The 16,098-nt window shown below is 37.3% G+C and overlaps 1 protein-coding gene across 1 annotated transcript in view; it reads right to left on the reverse strand.

Annotated features, from left to right (window-relative positions):
* Positions 1-1,082: 1,082 nt before the first annotated feature.
* DACH2 (dachshund family transcription factor 2) overlaps positions 1,083-16,098 on the reverse strand; it is a 289,244-nt gene continuing 274,228 nt past the window's right edge. Inside the window, 3 exon segments of the mRNA XM_067005164.1 lie at positions 1,083-1,992; positions 12,002-12,067; positions 15,106-15,249. Coding sequence (XP_066861265.1) covers positions 1,955-1,992; positions 12,002-12,067; positions 15,106-15,249 — 248 coding nt within the window. The 3' untranslated portion in view covers positions 1,083-1,954.

Below are 16,098 nucleotides of genomic sequence, written 5' to 3' on the forward strand. Positions count from 1 at the left end.
TAATTACATTAAATCTTTCTAAAAAAAATGCAAGATAGTGGGAACTTGTCAAAGAGCTATCTTCAAAATCTGCAATTCCTCAGAGCAATACCAGTGTTCATTCAGTCAATCAATCAGAAACATTGCAGTATCCCAAGGACTGTTTTAAGTCCTTTTAAAAAAATAAGATATCGAAATAGGGCCTAACCCTCATCTCAGAGAATCCTGATGGAGTAGAAACTAAAATTAATAAGTAATCATAGAATTTAATTTCAGGTGCTGCAGCACTCACAGTTCGCAGCACTGTTTCTTCATATCATTCAATTTTTGGTCATTTAATCACTGGCAGTGTGATTAATGCAGTTATTAGAATGCTTGCAATACAACTAACAGGGAATAAACCATGTTTGTACATTGTGAGGTGTGGTGAACTAGTCTGATAATTAGCTTGATCACCTGTAAAATGGAGACCAGCATGTTTTCTTTAACTAATACCTAGTTAATCTAAAAGGTTTCTTTTAGCAAGGAAAAAGCAGATTATTTTCTTTCTGTTGTATTATTATATAATGGTTTGAAAGTACACTTTTAAAGTTAGGTAAAGTCTGTTAAATGAGACATACAGAAAAAAATAGTGATAAAAATAGAATTTTGAACAGTATACACATGTACAGTAGCATGCATATTTATAGGAAATACATTCCCCATAGATCTATTTAAAGGTGTTTGTTCATTTGTTTTGCTTTAAGCAATAGTGATTTAATTCAGGGTATGTGCATATAAATATAAGCATGCACATATAAACTTGAGTTTATAAGTGTTGTGCCTTTGACCCATGAATGAGAGTAGAGAGTGACCAGGTGATTACTTAATTCCACTTGACTCAAACCAACTTTCAGTCACCTATTTTGAGAAAGGAATCATAGAATGTTCCAGTTAATTGCAAAGTTTGGAATTTGTAACATAAAATAATTAGGAAAATGTTTGATACCAACCCACCCTCTTTATTAAGTAATTTCTTCAAGTATTTTTAATAGTGCAAAATATTGTTTTGCATTAGTACAATAACTATGGGAATTCACAGTCAAAAAAAAATTCTTAAAAGATTTCCAAAGTCAAACAAAAAAATTTTAATACTGTATTTTTAGCAAGAACATTTTTAACAAAGAATGTGTACTTTAACTTAATATGGTACAACAGAGAAACCATACTTAAAAGTTTCCATTATCTAACACTCTACTGCATATTCATTTTTTCATCTTAAAAGACCAAAAGCCAAGCTGAACTGAGCATAAAAAAAGCATCAATTATAATCCTCGTATTACGTCAGCTATTAGGGTTTAGCTCACACTTTTGAATTGGTCATCTAATGAAAGGACAATTTTTACATCATTCTTTTAAAAAATGTACACACATTTCTTTTTAAAACGTAATATATATCGAGTATCTGCTTCAGTAAACAAAGCTTAATTTATAAACACAATCGAAACAGCTCCATGTTGAACAGTTTCAGTGATAAACTGGACTTGTATGATGTACAGCCAGTGAGGACCTTTGTGGCTTAAAATCATTGTGCCATTGCTATACAGTAATAGCTACCTCCTTAGGAAAAAAACAAAAACAAAATAACAAAAAAGAGTTCTTTTTTTTGGGGGGGGGGGGGGGGGGGAATAATTCCTGTATGTGCTTAAAAATACTAAAACTCCTTTCTATCTCCGGGGACCTAAAAATGATCTGTTGCAACAGGCTTGGTTTGGTATGGTAAGCTTGTAAAAAGTCTCAATATTTCTTAATGACAATACGGCAGTTTTCGATGCAGCAACAGTAAATTGCTTGAAATTGTCCTTCAAGTTTCATGCTACAAATCCTGTTCTTCACACAGTACTGAAGGCATCAAAGGTTGGAAGGGACGTTTTTCATGAACTATATAGTCTTCAAATAGTGATCATTATACATTTTTCAACAATAGGTGTTTCCTTCAGTACATAATAGTAGGTTTGATGTATGTTCTGTTTTCTGGAGGGAAAAAAAAAAAAAGAAGAAAAAAGGTCAATTACAGAGTTACACATTTTAGAATTATTTGAAACTTGGGTGGGGTTCCTTCATTTGTTTGTGGAAGGTTTTTGTTTGTTTGTTTTTCTTAAGGCAAATTATCAGATCTACAAGTGACATAAACGGAGTTTACGACAACGTTTTGCATTGGAGAAACAGGCACCTGCTGACAAAGCCTTGCAAAGCCCTGGTAAGTGAGGTTTGTGTTACACCGGCAAATGAGCCTGTCTCAGTGCACTGGCACTTCGGTCCCGATGGCACAGGTACAGGCACTCAGCTGGGCTGAACTTACAGTAGTTTCTTGCACCAATAAATATTTAAAGGGTCATGTGACAGTAGTTTTCCAAGAACTGATATCATCCTTATCCCTGCTTTGTGTGTGGCTCAGTAGCTGCCCCCGGGGCACTCCTGGGTGCCTCCCAGCCCCGAACCACCCGCTTCCAACAGTGCCAGCCAGCCGGCAGTTGCCGAGCAGAGGCTGCAGGTATTTTGATTTGCATTTCCCTCCTTTGTGACATTTGTTTTTGAACTGAGGGCAGGCTGCGTTGTATCACACGCCTCCGTAAGACAGAGTAACATGGCATCAGCTTTACAGCACGCCGTCATTACATGCGCAACCCCTTCTAGAGAACTGTGCATTAAAATAAAACTGCACTGTGTTAAAAAATGTAATAGAAGTAAATCAATATCTGCTTTTTGTAAAACTCTTCTTTCCTTCAGAAACTTATGCATTTCTTTTTAAATTATTTTTCTTTATTTAGGGAAATAAATAGAAAGCCACTTACTTCCTTTATCAAAATATTCCTCGTTATACTACCCATCAACTGTGATTTTTCACATTAAGAAATGTTATGCCCAGAGAAAAAATAAATATTAAAATGCCCACAGAAACTAAAGCTAACAAGAATCCATATTCTTGTTCATTATACAATGAATCACGAATTCACCCAGCTAAACCCACAAGTGCTGATCTTGAAGATGATAGCAAAATGATAATATTGAGAAGCATTTTGTATAATGTTGACATCTATCCCATTACTGTTTTACATATGCCAATACTGAACACTCATAAGGAAAGAACAAGTATTGACCTGCTAACTGACACTGATCCTTGGAGCAATCTCAAAGTTTGCCACATTTCAATTTCAAAATGCATTTCAGCTATAATATGAGTGATTTATCATTTAGCAGTAGCTGTCAAAGTAACCTCCTCGATAAAACAAAAACATCTGGAACCATAAACAGAGGAGAGCAGTAGCTGAATTTTAATCCAAATCCGACATGTTCACTTCATTAGGAACAGGAAACAGCTAATTAGTAATTGAATGTTTCATGGTTTTAAGGAGGCTCAGACTCTCCAAACAGAGATGATTTAATATGTATTTTGGATGTAAACAAGAATAAAGATCGGAAGAGCCAGGGACAGAACATCTCCGAAGGAATGTTTGGGAGCCTGGGAACCTCCAAAGAAGTGACTAAAATTAGTTTCAGGCCTTTGGCTGATTAAAATTATTGTCTTAAGATTTACTGTTGCAAATATTAAAGCCTGGGGAGGGGGGGGGTAAGCAGAAATACAAATATCGAACATTGTTGTGTTTTTGTTTTGTTTTGTGTTTCTTCTTCTGGTTATTAGGAAGTTGCACACAATTTTTTCCATAGCAGGCTATGGGTGATCTAGCCTACAGTAATGCTGTACTTCTAAAAAATATAAGGTAGCCACAGGCAAAATCTGCAGGTCAACATGTTTGCCCTCAAAAAGTCATAGAAATACTCTATCGGCAATCCAAAGGCTGAAATTCTGCTGAGTGTGCTTTCCTGTGAGTCAGTAACACACCAGTCCTGCATGCTGCACAGAAGCAGCCAAAGCATTACAGGCCCTGAGCATCTTCCGCCTGCAAGTCTACGCTCTTTGAGGGTCTGGGCTCAGGACCCAGATGCACAAAAGTGCCTTTTTGCCCAGCCACCTACAGTGGATGGGATCTAGGGGCATGCTTAGTGAAGCACTGCATGTAATACCAACGGACCTCAGCAGAAATTAGGTACGTAACTCACTATTTAAGTGTTCACTAGGCATCAGTTGCATTTTATACTACTGTGTTTGATGCTTGATGTTTGTACAAGCAAGATGGTGATAGAGACCACATGTGTGTGTACATTTATGTTGTTCCTTTTGGTGACAAGGAGCCTCTGCAAAGATGAGGGGAGGGGTCCACATGTACATTCAAAGTAAGAGTGGATTTATTGGAAGTGGGATCAGTAAGGGAGGATAGGATGAAACTGCCTCTTTTCCTGCCTACAAACATTTTATATACGATATTTATATATTATAATATTTTATATTGTAATATATAAAATATTATATATTATAATATTTATATTTTATTTTATAATAAAAAAACAAGTTTCACAACCATGAAATCATCTTTCATCTAAGGGAGCAAACTCACAATTTTTAAAAAGCCCTACATCTTTATTAAGCCACGTGAAATGATACATAAAGTGATAGGATTTAAAATACAACTCTTTGTGATTCTTTCCTCCAATAATTTACAAATACTTTGAGTATTTAATCTCTGCCAAATACAGTATATTTGGAGACTGAAATTAATACAGATTCAGCTAGTTCTTCTCAAACATTTACAGGGAGGGGAAGATATGAAGCAGCTGATACAACACTCAGCTGGATGGCTGGATCAGCAAAACCACCTGTTGGTTATTGATCTTTATACACTTTAATAGTTACAGTTCATCAGGTTCAATTAGCTCATATATAGTTCATATAGTTCAATTAGCTCGAGGAACCTCCCATACAGCAGTTTTGTTTACTGCTGTCTGGCTTGGCCCCTTGTCTCTTTCTCTCTCCTGCATGCATGCACGCACCTCCCTTGCTGCCCCAAGTGATGGAAAGTCCTCCTGCCCCGGCCGTGTCTGGCATCTCACTTGTACTTGCTGACGAAGACGAAGGTACAGTGAGAGATTTGAATTTGTAAAGAAGCTATGGAGTATTTGGAGTAACATCGTTTACCTGGCTTATGATACCAAACCTGAAGCTTAAAAATTAGCTAAAACCAAAGTTAAATGTTTTCTAATATATATATACATATATATAGATAGATAGATAAATTGTTGATGTTTTATAATATTTTATTTTTAAACTTATTCCTCCAACTAAGGTAAGAAGTGGTCATTGAGGTTACTGTAGGTTACTATTTAAACTCTGGAACAAGTTTCAGTTTTTCATTCCTACTCCCTTTATTTCTTAAGGAAAGGTCAATCTGTAACAGTTGTAAGAGAGAAGGCAAATGCCAGTGCTCAAGCCACACAGATATTAATGATTAGTAAACAGAAAGTACATAGTTAAATATTTCCCTTTTTATAAGGCTCTCATCTATTTGCCGGAAATAAAAATACATTTTTGTTGCTGTGCAATAAACTTAACTCTATAGCAGTAACAACGTCATGCAGCAACCACCAATGAGGAATTAAAGTATTAGGAACATCCGTGCTACCACTTAAACATGAATGACAATGTGGTGTTGTCAAATTCATCTTTTTGAAGATTATTCACCATCTCCTCATTGTAGCTGACTGCATGCTACATACCATTTTATGGCATTTTACTGTATTATATAGCAAAGATTTGAATAAATCTGTGTGCAATAAATGTATTCTTTTATTAGGTTTATCCCTTAATCAAATATTCATTTATGTGAGCTTCATTCTATTAAAAAATGAAATTATACAAAGGTGAGCAAAAGTGTAGATTTACAGTAGTTTAAAGCCTAATCTCATTCTCTAGGGGTAATATTGACAATATAAAAACTGTATAAATGATATTCCCTAACACTAAAATATGCTTATGAGCCCCCTGTGCATGTTATACTGCTTTACAACCTACAGTGAAATGCATGACTGGCTTAATAAGCAAGACATTTAGAAAGGATTTTTTTCCACTTCACAATGTATAACACGAGTAAAGATCTCACCATCTCCCTGTACGCCAGAGCCTGTGTTAATAATTGTAATTCCCCTCAGGATGAGGTTGTCTTCCCTGAGTTGTTAGTCCAGAGTGTACATGCATCTCTTGCACTTTCTTTTAGTAACAATATCAACATTTGTCTCTTTCTGTGAAGGTTTTAATGTCTGTATAACAGGACAAATCCAAAGCAATAATTGCCGTCTCCCTATTTATTCACATCTTTCTTCTCTTCTCAGATTATTTTTTCCCCTTGCTCTCAGGACAATCTGCATTCATCTTTGAATTTTCTGAATGCTTGTAAGGCTTTGTCTGTATTATCGTTAAGTTAGTAATTCAGCTGTATTTCCATAAAAGTACTTCAAAACAAAATTTCCATGTGTACCCGCACAACTTGCGTAAAGAAATGTGGCCTGGTAGTGTTGGTGTGGAAATCCAGGCCAGGAAGGGGAGCAGCGATGTAGCCAGCTTGCTGTGATTAAACAACACAGCTAAAATTTGGGATTGTTCAGATAATTTTAGCATACTGCAAATTGGAGGAAAAGTCATTGGATGAAGGAAATTCACGGTCTGCTCCATAATGAGAGAAGGATAAATGTGTTGTATCAGTAATTATAAATTATTCATGCTACGTAAGAAACAAAACCCAGCGCTACATGTTGCTGAGAATATGGGTTGCAGAGATGAACTAATAAACTCAAAATCCCACTTTGCCAATTTAGACCAAGAAGGAGTGGGGAGAGCTGCTAAAATAAAGGTTAGGTGGAACTGAGACGTGGTTGTGTTTCTTCAGATGCAGACAGTAGAGCAGCAGGAGGGAAGGGCGCAGCCACGTACCAGACCCACACGCTCCCAGAAGCTTTGCACAACTCTCCTCAAGGGGCTGAACCAGTCTTTGATGATACCGTAAGTATACTGGACACAAGCTGATCTCTCCACCCCTCCTAGGCTACCTAAGTGGGGTCACCATTTTGGTTAGATTAGAGCCAGGCTAAGCTTTGGATACGGCAAAATAAAGAAAAGACAATACTGTAACACTAAATCTAACAGACAAAGATGGGGCTGTTTAGTTTGAATCAGTCTGTCATTAAAAAAAAAAATGTATCAGAGAACACAGTTTGTATTAGGCTCTATTATTGATGAAATCCCTCAAGAAAAGCCTTTCCCAAAACCTCTTAGCAAAGCATGTTGACTAGCTTGGAAGGAGGCTGCATCCAGGCCCCCGATAGTGGGATAAGGACCACAGCAGTTAGAAAAAACATAGAAACGGATCCTTTCACTAACACACACACACACGCACACACACACAAAAAAAGGCCAGGCCTGCGGCTGGTTCTCATGTTTTTGGGCTAGTCATTCAGCAGAGTAACAACAGTGAGTGAAAATGACTTCTTTGCTTGCTTTGCTAGTTCTCCAGCAACACTTTTCCATTTATCTGTAAATACTTTCCAAATTGAGCAGCGAAAGAGGAAAGATGGCACACTAAGCAGGGCATGGTTCCTGCCAGACTCATGGAAGAGCAGGAACGAGTGCTTCTGTAAGCAGCAGTACGAATGAAGCTCCGTGCTCTTTCTATTAATCTCTCGCTCTGTCCGATCGCCCCTTTGCCACAGGCGTGCTCTCTGCTGTCCTACGTGGAGCTGATGTGCTGCTGCCGCTGGGAGCACTGCCAGGCCTAGGCCTGGGCGCCCGGTGCTGCACTGTTACACGCTCACAGAGGTGTGCCATTTGGTTTTCTGCCCCACTTACTTTGTGCTTAGGACTATCCACTTTTGACTCTGTCAAGTATTTCCACATCTATGTTAAAAGACCTAAAAACTTGTACAGAAAATAGGAATTGTAGTGAGTAACAATAGCCAAGGACAAGAGTATGTTCACTGAATACTAACTATGCAGATGCTGGATTGCCATTGTCAGCTTGAGTAGGAAGGGAGTTAACATAGTGGTTCCTGCTGAGGAAATACTGACACTGAATTATTGAATAAATGTTTGAGCCCTTTGTAAGAATAGAAAGGTATGGACCTTCACATTCAAGAGTCTCCTGGGGGAACCTTTCCTCACTTTTTGTTTTCAGTAAATCACAAAATCTCAGCTTCCTCCATCTTGTGTGTGGTTACAGAGACAGAGATTCAGAAAAATATTCTGTACCAAAAGCACAAATAACACTGAGATCAAGATCAATGACACCATTATTTTTAAAGCCCTGCATTTGAACACCAGAAGGAGAGCTATGTAGTCAGTGAGTACTGTAATCTCATGAGCTGCCTTTTGGTTAGCAGCTAATGAGACAGCTTTCACTAGTGCATTGCCGTATCACAGATATGACAGTCTACTTAGTTGCATGTTAATTATTTCAGGAGGTGGGGGTAGGTCAAAAGATTTTTTCTAAAAACACTGCAAAATGGCGCAGCACAAGACAGCTACTAGAGGTTTACTAAGTCAGAGCAGCCAGAGTAGGACATGCATTAGAGACAGCATGGTTTGGACAGGAGAACGAAGAAAAGACCTGAGACTCAAATGAAGAAGATAGTGAAGGAAGGACTTGCTCACAGGGAATATATCAGGCCTCTTTAGTTTAATCTCAGAGTTTCTAATCACAGGGTTCTGGTCTGTTCTCATGTTAAACTCTAAGTGCTTGAACATTTTTTTCAGTGAAAGGAAGACCAGGACAATAGCACTGTAATTTCTGTGATGTTGAATTTATCTCCTGCAATTGAGGACTACTCTGAAATTCCCTAGCATGGTTGGTTTCAGAGGATTGCAGCATCTGGAGGTATAATTTGATAGAATAACAAAGAAATTAAACTTCTTAAAAAACATTACACCTCCCCCCCCCCCCCCCTTTTTATTGTAGGCTGGATTTAAAAATAAGCAGGTTATATCAGAATATTGAAAAAATATAGCCTATTTTTCTAAATAAGAAAAAATAAAATATGTCCCAAATGTCAACAGTCCTTCATCTTTGGCAAACAGATAAAAACAAGAAGTTATTCATGGTTACTGACAGTTTCTGTGCTAAATCTCTGCCAGGTTATTTCACAAACAAAAGCAGCAGCAGCCCCATTTGACTCTCCCATTGCATGTACAGTGAATGACATTACATCTGAAACGAGTTTTCATCTCAGGTAAGTCTGTACGCCTATGCTGTTGCCTCGTTCTTGAAATTTAGAGTCTTTTATTTTTTGTGAATTGTTATCACCAAGTATTATGGTAGCATCTATTTTTTAAAATTTTAAGATAACATTGCTTTGCTGATTGTTCCAATATCCCCTAACAATGAAATATAGTAATACAAAAGTTAACTAAGGTATAAACATGCAAAAGGAGAAGTCTCCCTGCGATCATAAAATGATGTTATTTTCTGTTCAGCAGTTCATGTTACTGCTGTTCATGCTAATTAATTAAAGGAGCTGTTGCTGTAATGTGCAAACAGGGAATCTGAGAAACTGAGAGGGCTTTTAGGTCTCGGAGTGAAGTTAAGTCAATCTGGGCGCGGGCAATCAAATGTAATGAAATCACTTGTCAGTGCTAAGCTTGCAAAAACTGTGAAGTTTGACTAGGGAGTAAAAGGATTATAATTAGATTTCCAATAGGATAATAACTAAATGGCAGAAAGCAGTAAAGAGAAAATATTACTTTGTTAGCTAATGGTGCTGCTGTTCAGTTTTAGTTTTTATCAGCACACTTGTAGTTGTGCTAATTTAATTTGCTTTTATCAGCAAAAATGCACTACTCGAATGGTACTTGAATGTCATTTGCAAAAATCATTGATCTGAAGGTGCACTTAATGACACCCAGTATGTTTATTTTATGTGAAACGGAGATTGGTTGATAAAATGGCTGATGTACTATCTTGCCCAAGAGTGAGTTATGGAAGCAAGACCAGAAGGGTATCTGTGTGCATGCATCACCCTCTCCTACACCACTCGGCTATGCAGGGGGCTTCGTAACTACAGGAACTATTACTTATCTATTTTCTCAGCTAAAAACCTTCTCTCAGGCTAAGCTATGCTGGACTAGAAGATCAGGTGTATAGAGGATGGAACTATTAGACTGTAAAGTTCAAAAAAGTTTTAGTCTTGTCAACACAAAATTTCAGTTCAATTAATATACAAAGCATAGAGAAAATGACTCTACTAAATGGAAGAGATTTATAATGCATATCAGAATCCCAGTAAATGAACAGCTTGTGTTAATAAAATCATTTTAAGAAATGAGCATAAAATATGATATGACTTAATCACTGTGAAAGATGGCTGTGCCGTATTTTTGCAATTTTCCTTTAAGCCATCTTAAGGAGATACTGGCAGTGAAACTAATTGAATTTCAAAGGAAAAGCACTGTGTGAATGATAGATTTCTGTCCAGCAGAGCTATTGACAACAGAAAAAGAAAGGTCTGCATTGATGCTAAAGCTTTTTTCTGTGCACAAGAGAGATTTTGGATGCTTGGAAACAGTGTTGTATTAGGGACACGTGTTTTGATCCTTCCTGCTCCCAGGGCCCAAAAAACAAAAGGCAGCAAATGAAGGGGGCAATGGAGGGAGTGTGCTCAAATTGTTAGAGCGCAGTGTAAGAGTAGCTGACAAGTTTTACAAACTGTAATCAAAGGAAAATAGAATAAAAAGATACTACAGTATCAGCAGAAATAAAAAGGGAGGAGATGCTGCTACAGAATAGAAACACTTTGTAACCTAAACATGCTCTACAGAGGGTTCTTCAGAAATCTTTTTGATCAGCTGAGAGTGCTTAGTGAAAGAACTGGATAAACTCATCACACATTTACATATGAACAGGATTACCACACTGAAATTGTCAGAGAAGCCAATGTGTGCTGTCATTCATTATTGTGGTGAAGACAAGAATTGACACATTCTGCTTTCACAGAGGGGTATCAAATTCAGCGATACTGAATATAACCAGTGAATATCCAGGTCTCCCTTGGTTCAGGCTTTTAACCCGAACAAAAACTTTGTGACCCAAAGCCTTTTAGAATTGAAGAATGACATAGTTGGGATAAGATTAAAAAAAAATCTGAAATAAAAATCATAAAATCACAGGGCATTCTTTCATCAGTAGACTACGGGAAGTTTAAGAAAGTTCTTCTAATAGGTAAATGGTTATTGGAAGTTGCAATGCATCACTCTCCCCACAGCTGTTTACATTCATTTTTGATGGAAAGTCAGATTTGAGATAACTGTATTTTTTTTCTTCAGTTAAATACAGAAATTAACTTCCTTTTTTTCCACTAGATTCTGTCCAGATGCACCTTGGACTCACAGAATGTCATTGGAAGAGCGCTGAGCGCTTATCTCAGCAGATATCATAAGCAGAATTATAAACGGTACGAATAATCTGCTTGTCAAATTTAAATACACATCCCAAGTGCTTATCCAATATTTTGACTATTTCAGGCAGAAACAAATTTCAAACTGCAATATTTAGTGCACAACTCCAATCATACACACACACATATACAGATGTATTATATATGTATATATATGCATATATAAAAATGAAGTTGTAACTCTCTTTCTTTGTAATGCATAGCATATGAACCAAAAATCACAAAAAGAGACAGTAAAAATATTTGAATGCTTTCCTATATAGATGACAGATGGACGACAGATGCGTACCAGAGGTATGCAAAGTCAAGCCTTTAACAGTTGAGAAATGGTAGAAGTTATGTTTCTATCTCTAACTGTACTGGTTCTGGCAATACCTAAGATAGAATTCTCTAGAACTCAGATATTCTTGTAATTCCCTTCGGTATGTGCACATTTATTTAAATGCATATTTAAGATTTATTTAAAACCTCTGGAACTTTTGTCTTGCTACCTGTGTAGCAGTAGTAGTTTGTCTTGCTATCCTGTGTAAAATCAGTTTTGGACTAAGCCCATATATCTGACAGCTAAATATGAGAGTTTCCCACATCTCTATTTAAACAAATATAATTCCTGATCTCAAAAAGTAATGATGGGAGGAGGTACATACTGCACCTTGCATTGCTGCACTGTCGTGTTGGGTTCCGTTGTGTTCTATTTCCATATCTGGGATTCCAGCATCTGAAAGATGTGACACCAAAGATTAATGCATTCCCCTTTGTCCTTCTCTCATGCATCTTTAGAAAAATATTTATAGCAAACTAGGGTGATCACCAAGTTGCACGGCCTTGCATAAAACATTTGGTCTTCATAGAATTTTCAGTAGTAAATCGTTTTCAAAATGTGCAAACATTGAATTATTTTTAATGTGCTTCACATTTGTCTGATGATCAGATAATAATCAACACATGATAATCTGTCTGTAAAATTCTCTTGGAGAATGAGGGCATCTGACATATGAAAAATAAAAGTGGAAATTAAACTGTGATAATATTAAACCAAATTGGCTTTCCCAGGCATATACCTGCAAAGTAGAGAATTAGAGAATATAGCCAGTACCAGTCAGCACGTGTGTGCATGTGCGTATGTGTGAGCGTATGTTATAGATAGTGACTGTTGCAATATTTCGTTTAAAAGACTTAGCTCGGGATATTGTAAGAATGTTCCATCACCCAAAGCAAAATTACGTGTGATTTTTGTGAAACATTTCCAGATTTCTGAGAGGAGCCTTTCGAAATGGACTGTGCTGTTTTTTACAAGTTGAGAAAGTGTCATAATGACATGCGGTTTTGAACTATTTAATTTTGTCTTGATAATACCTCTGTATGCACAGTCCTTTGGGGTGGGGCTGAGGGCTCAAACACCCCAGGGTGTTACGATAACAGATGCCATTATCCACCTTGTGCCAACAAGGATTAGCATGAAGGGTATGTGATTTGAATCCATGGTACCTCGAATCCTGGAGAAACATCTGCTTCCCTTATAATACAGCACTTAGAAATTACAGCAGGAAAGGAAAAAAAAAAAAGAAAGAAAAAAAACGAAAAGGGAGACGTGTGTACAGTTTTAAAGTTTTTCTGTGTAGAAGCCTGTTCTTGACATTCTCAAGTACAGAATAACTGTACTGGTGCCTTCTCAGGTTGCTCTGTTGGACTTGTCAGTGCCTATTGCAAAGATGACATTTTGCTGGTCACTGTGCAGCCTGACCGAACCCTTGTGTCAAAGCAGGGCAACTGATGAAAGTACATGTAAGAGTACTTACTATTAAGTAGTATGACTAGTATATCTAGTCATATATGTTTATATGAAATATGTGATATGTGTATATTTAGCCCTATAAATATTTACAAGCAAATAAGTAATACTTCCATGTATATATTTTTTTCTTATAAAATTACAGGTGACTCATTACATAGGGTTCCCCTTATTCAGGTTCTTTTTTGCAAGGAAAGTTCAGGGCACTGGGCTATTACTCTCAAAAGGTTCTCTCTTTTCAAACCTTTTAGAGAATAATTCGTATATACGTAAAATGACAAAGTCATCTGTAACTAATAACAGCATCTGTTAAATGAGACAGACCGTCAGAGTTAAATTAAAAATATTCAGAATAGCCCTTCACATTTTGTTGCCATAAAATTGTACCTGCAATTAAATTGTGGATTAAGATGCTAATGAGCTACCCGATTTGCATGTGCAATCAGATTAGCATGTAAATATCAGCTTCTTGCAGGCACTAACATATATATGACTACCTGAGCGTGCCTGCAAATCAAAATGTTAGCAGGCAGGCCCACAATAGCAGATGTAAAGATCTGTTAATCACATTGCTGGCGTGTTGGTACCCTTTAATTTGTGGCTTCCAGAACTGCTGAGTACTCCTAACTGTAGTGCGATCGGCAGGTGCTTCCCAGCAATGACAGAATGTGGGTGAATGACCCTACTGGATAGGAGTATTTTAGTTTTCATCTGACATTCACCACAGGGTGCTGGCTATGCCTGTGGGATCTGATCTGGGCTTTTTTCTGATCCAGTAGGGGTGGTAGAAAAGGTCTCTGCTGGCTATGTCCGCTCACTCTCCCTTGGGAGACTTTCCCTTATCATGGCGCAACTACATGCTGTATATCCATGCCTGAATCACCACCGCTCACTGTCAGTACATCAGAAAAACCAGCCAGTTCCTGGTTGCAGTGATATGCTGGACTATAAAACCCAGCAGATGAGAATGCCTCTGAAACATGTTGCTCTCATAGTTAAAGAGTTTATATCTCTTAGGTGCTGCAGATAAATCACAACTCATGGTCCATTGCAGAGTGTTGCAATGGCAGTTCATGTAGACAGGCTTGCCCTAGCTTTAAAAAACAGCTTGGGTGCCCCTCACAACCGAGAACAAAGGACAGGTTAAACTGATTATTTTCACTCAGCAGTTCTGGCAGTTTTCAGGGTCCGCTTATGTTATTATGGCTCAGTTGCTAGCAGTAGCCGAAGTAGGCAGCACAAAGTTAACATGAAGACTACATGACACACAAAAGCAGCAGAGACTGAATGTAACACTGATTTATGAGCCTCTGCAGAGACTTCAGGATAAGCATGCAGAGACTAAACCTTTGCTGCAGAACCTGAAATTACTTAAAACTCAGGTAGGTTCATTCTCAAAGATTCAAACCAACATTGTACAATTTGATCAGAACCACATTAAACAGGAGAAGTGAATCCTCCCACTACCTGGAACATAATCACCCTGTTAATCAAATTAACTGATTTGATTTTGTTTTCTAGGACTATTTGGGAAGTATTCAAAAACCTAGTCAGCTCATAAAGCTGATACATATTTAACAAACTTAATAGATCCTGAGGCTAAGGAAACTTCAGCCAAACAGCTTTTAAAATGAAGCTCAGCAGTTCTAAAATTGAATCTGCTGGGACAGAAGAGTTCAGAGAACCTTATAGGAACCAAATCTCACATTGTCTTAGCTGGCACTGTAACAGATTTCTCTGGTAATATATTCAGCATTTCTTGTCATGCCTGTGTAAACTGCTCTGTTTCTCTAGTTGCGGACTTTTCTTGTTTTAATTCATGACCCAAAGCACATGGTCCGAAATAGATTTTTAATTATTTCAGGAAATGATTGTGTATTTTATTCTGGAATTTGCTTTATGCAGCTTTTCACTTAATTAAACATCATTTTAAGTTAACTGTGAAAGGCCAACTAAGACATTACCATTTAACATCCTGAGACCGTCACCTGATGTGGCCTGTTTAAGCGCCTGTTCCACTTGTTCTCTTCTCTTTGATTCAAATTCCAAAGCTTCCTGCAATTTTCTCTTCGCCTTTTTTTCTTTCTTCAAGCGTTTCTGAATTGTTGCTGAAATGCAAATATACTGTAAGAATGGCTGTTAAAGCACAATTAATACATAATGGAAAAGTGATGGCACTAGAAAAGGTAGGTAAAACTAACAGACTAAAAAGAGTTTGAGCTCCGTCATGAATGCCATGCTTAACTTACAGTCTATTTCAGAGTCTGCTAGTGTATACACTCTGGCAAACGTTGTTCCGAAATATTGTTAAAATTATAGGTAAATTTACCCTTGCAATATTTTGCAATCCATTTTATTTGTTTGCTTCTCCTGTATATTAGACAAATGTGAATTTCAAATCAACAATATTGTTAGAAAAATTAATAAAAAATATGGAAAGAATTCTGCGAAAATCAACAGCATTTACATAACTTTTTGTGACCACTTGTTCATCTGCATTCTCATCAACTTTTACAGATCTGTCTGGATTTGTGAGTGCTCAAGTCAGGGGAATAAAAGGATACCATTGCATGGGCAATCTCTGAGAGGCTTAATAAATTATTAATGCCAGAATGTGATCTGGAAACATAACTTTGAAAAATTGAGTAAACCATGTGGAAAAGCCTCTCTCTGACTTTCTATAATAATGAAGATGTGGATGTGGTGATGACTTAAAAGACAAACAATTCTGAGGATATTGATTATTAGAGAAATTCTCCTTTGAGCCAGAAGCCAACAAAGTTTGTGAATGACTTAAGGTTTTTGTTGACTTAAATGTGACTCAGGAGGTACATAGTGTGCTGTCTGCCTACACCGAGATTAAGTTTTGTTTTATAGAAATACAGCAGTCTCATCTACACTTACACTGGGGTGATGCAATGATTTTGAACACCCACTGCAATTGAACAACTTCAATA

This window comes from Anser cygnoides, chromosome 13, assembly GCF_040182565.1.
Source record: "Anser cygnoides isolate HZ-2024a breed goose chromosome 13, Taihu_goose_T2T_genome, whole genome shotgun sequence".
In the NCBI taxonomy this organism is placed as follows: domain Eukaryota; kingdom Metazoa; phylum Chordata; class Aves; order Anseriformes; family Anatidae; genus Anser; species Anser cygnoides.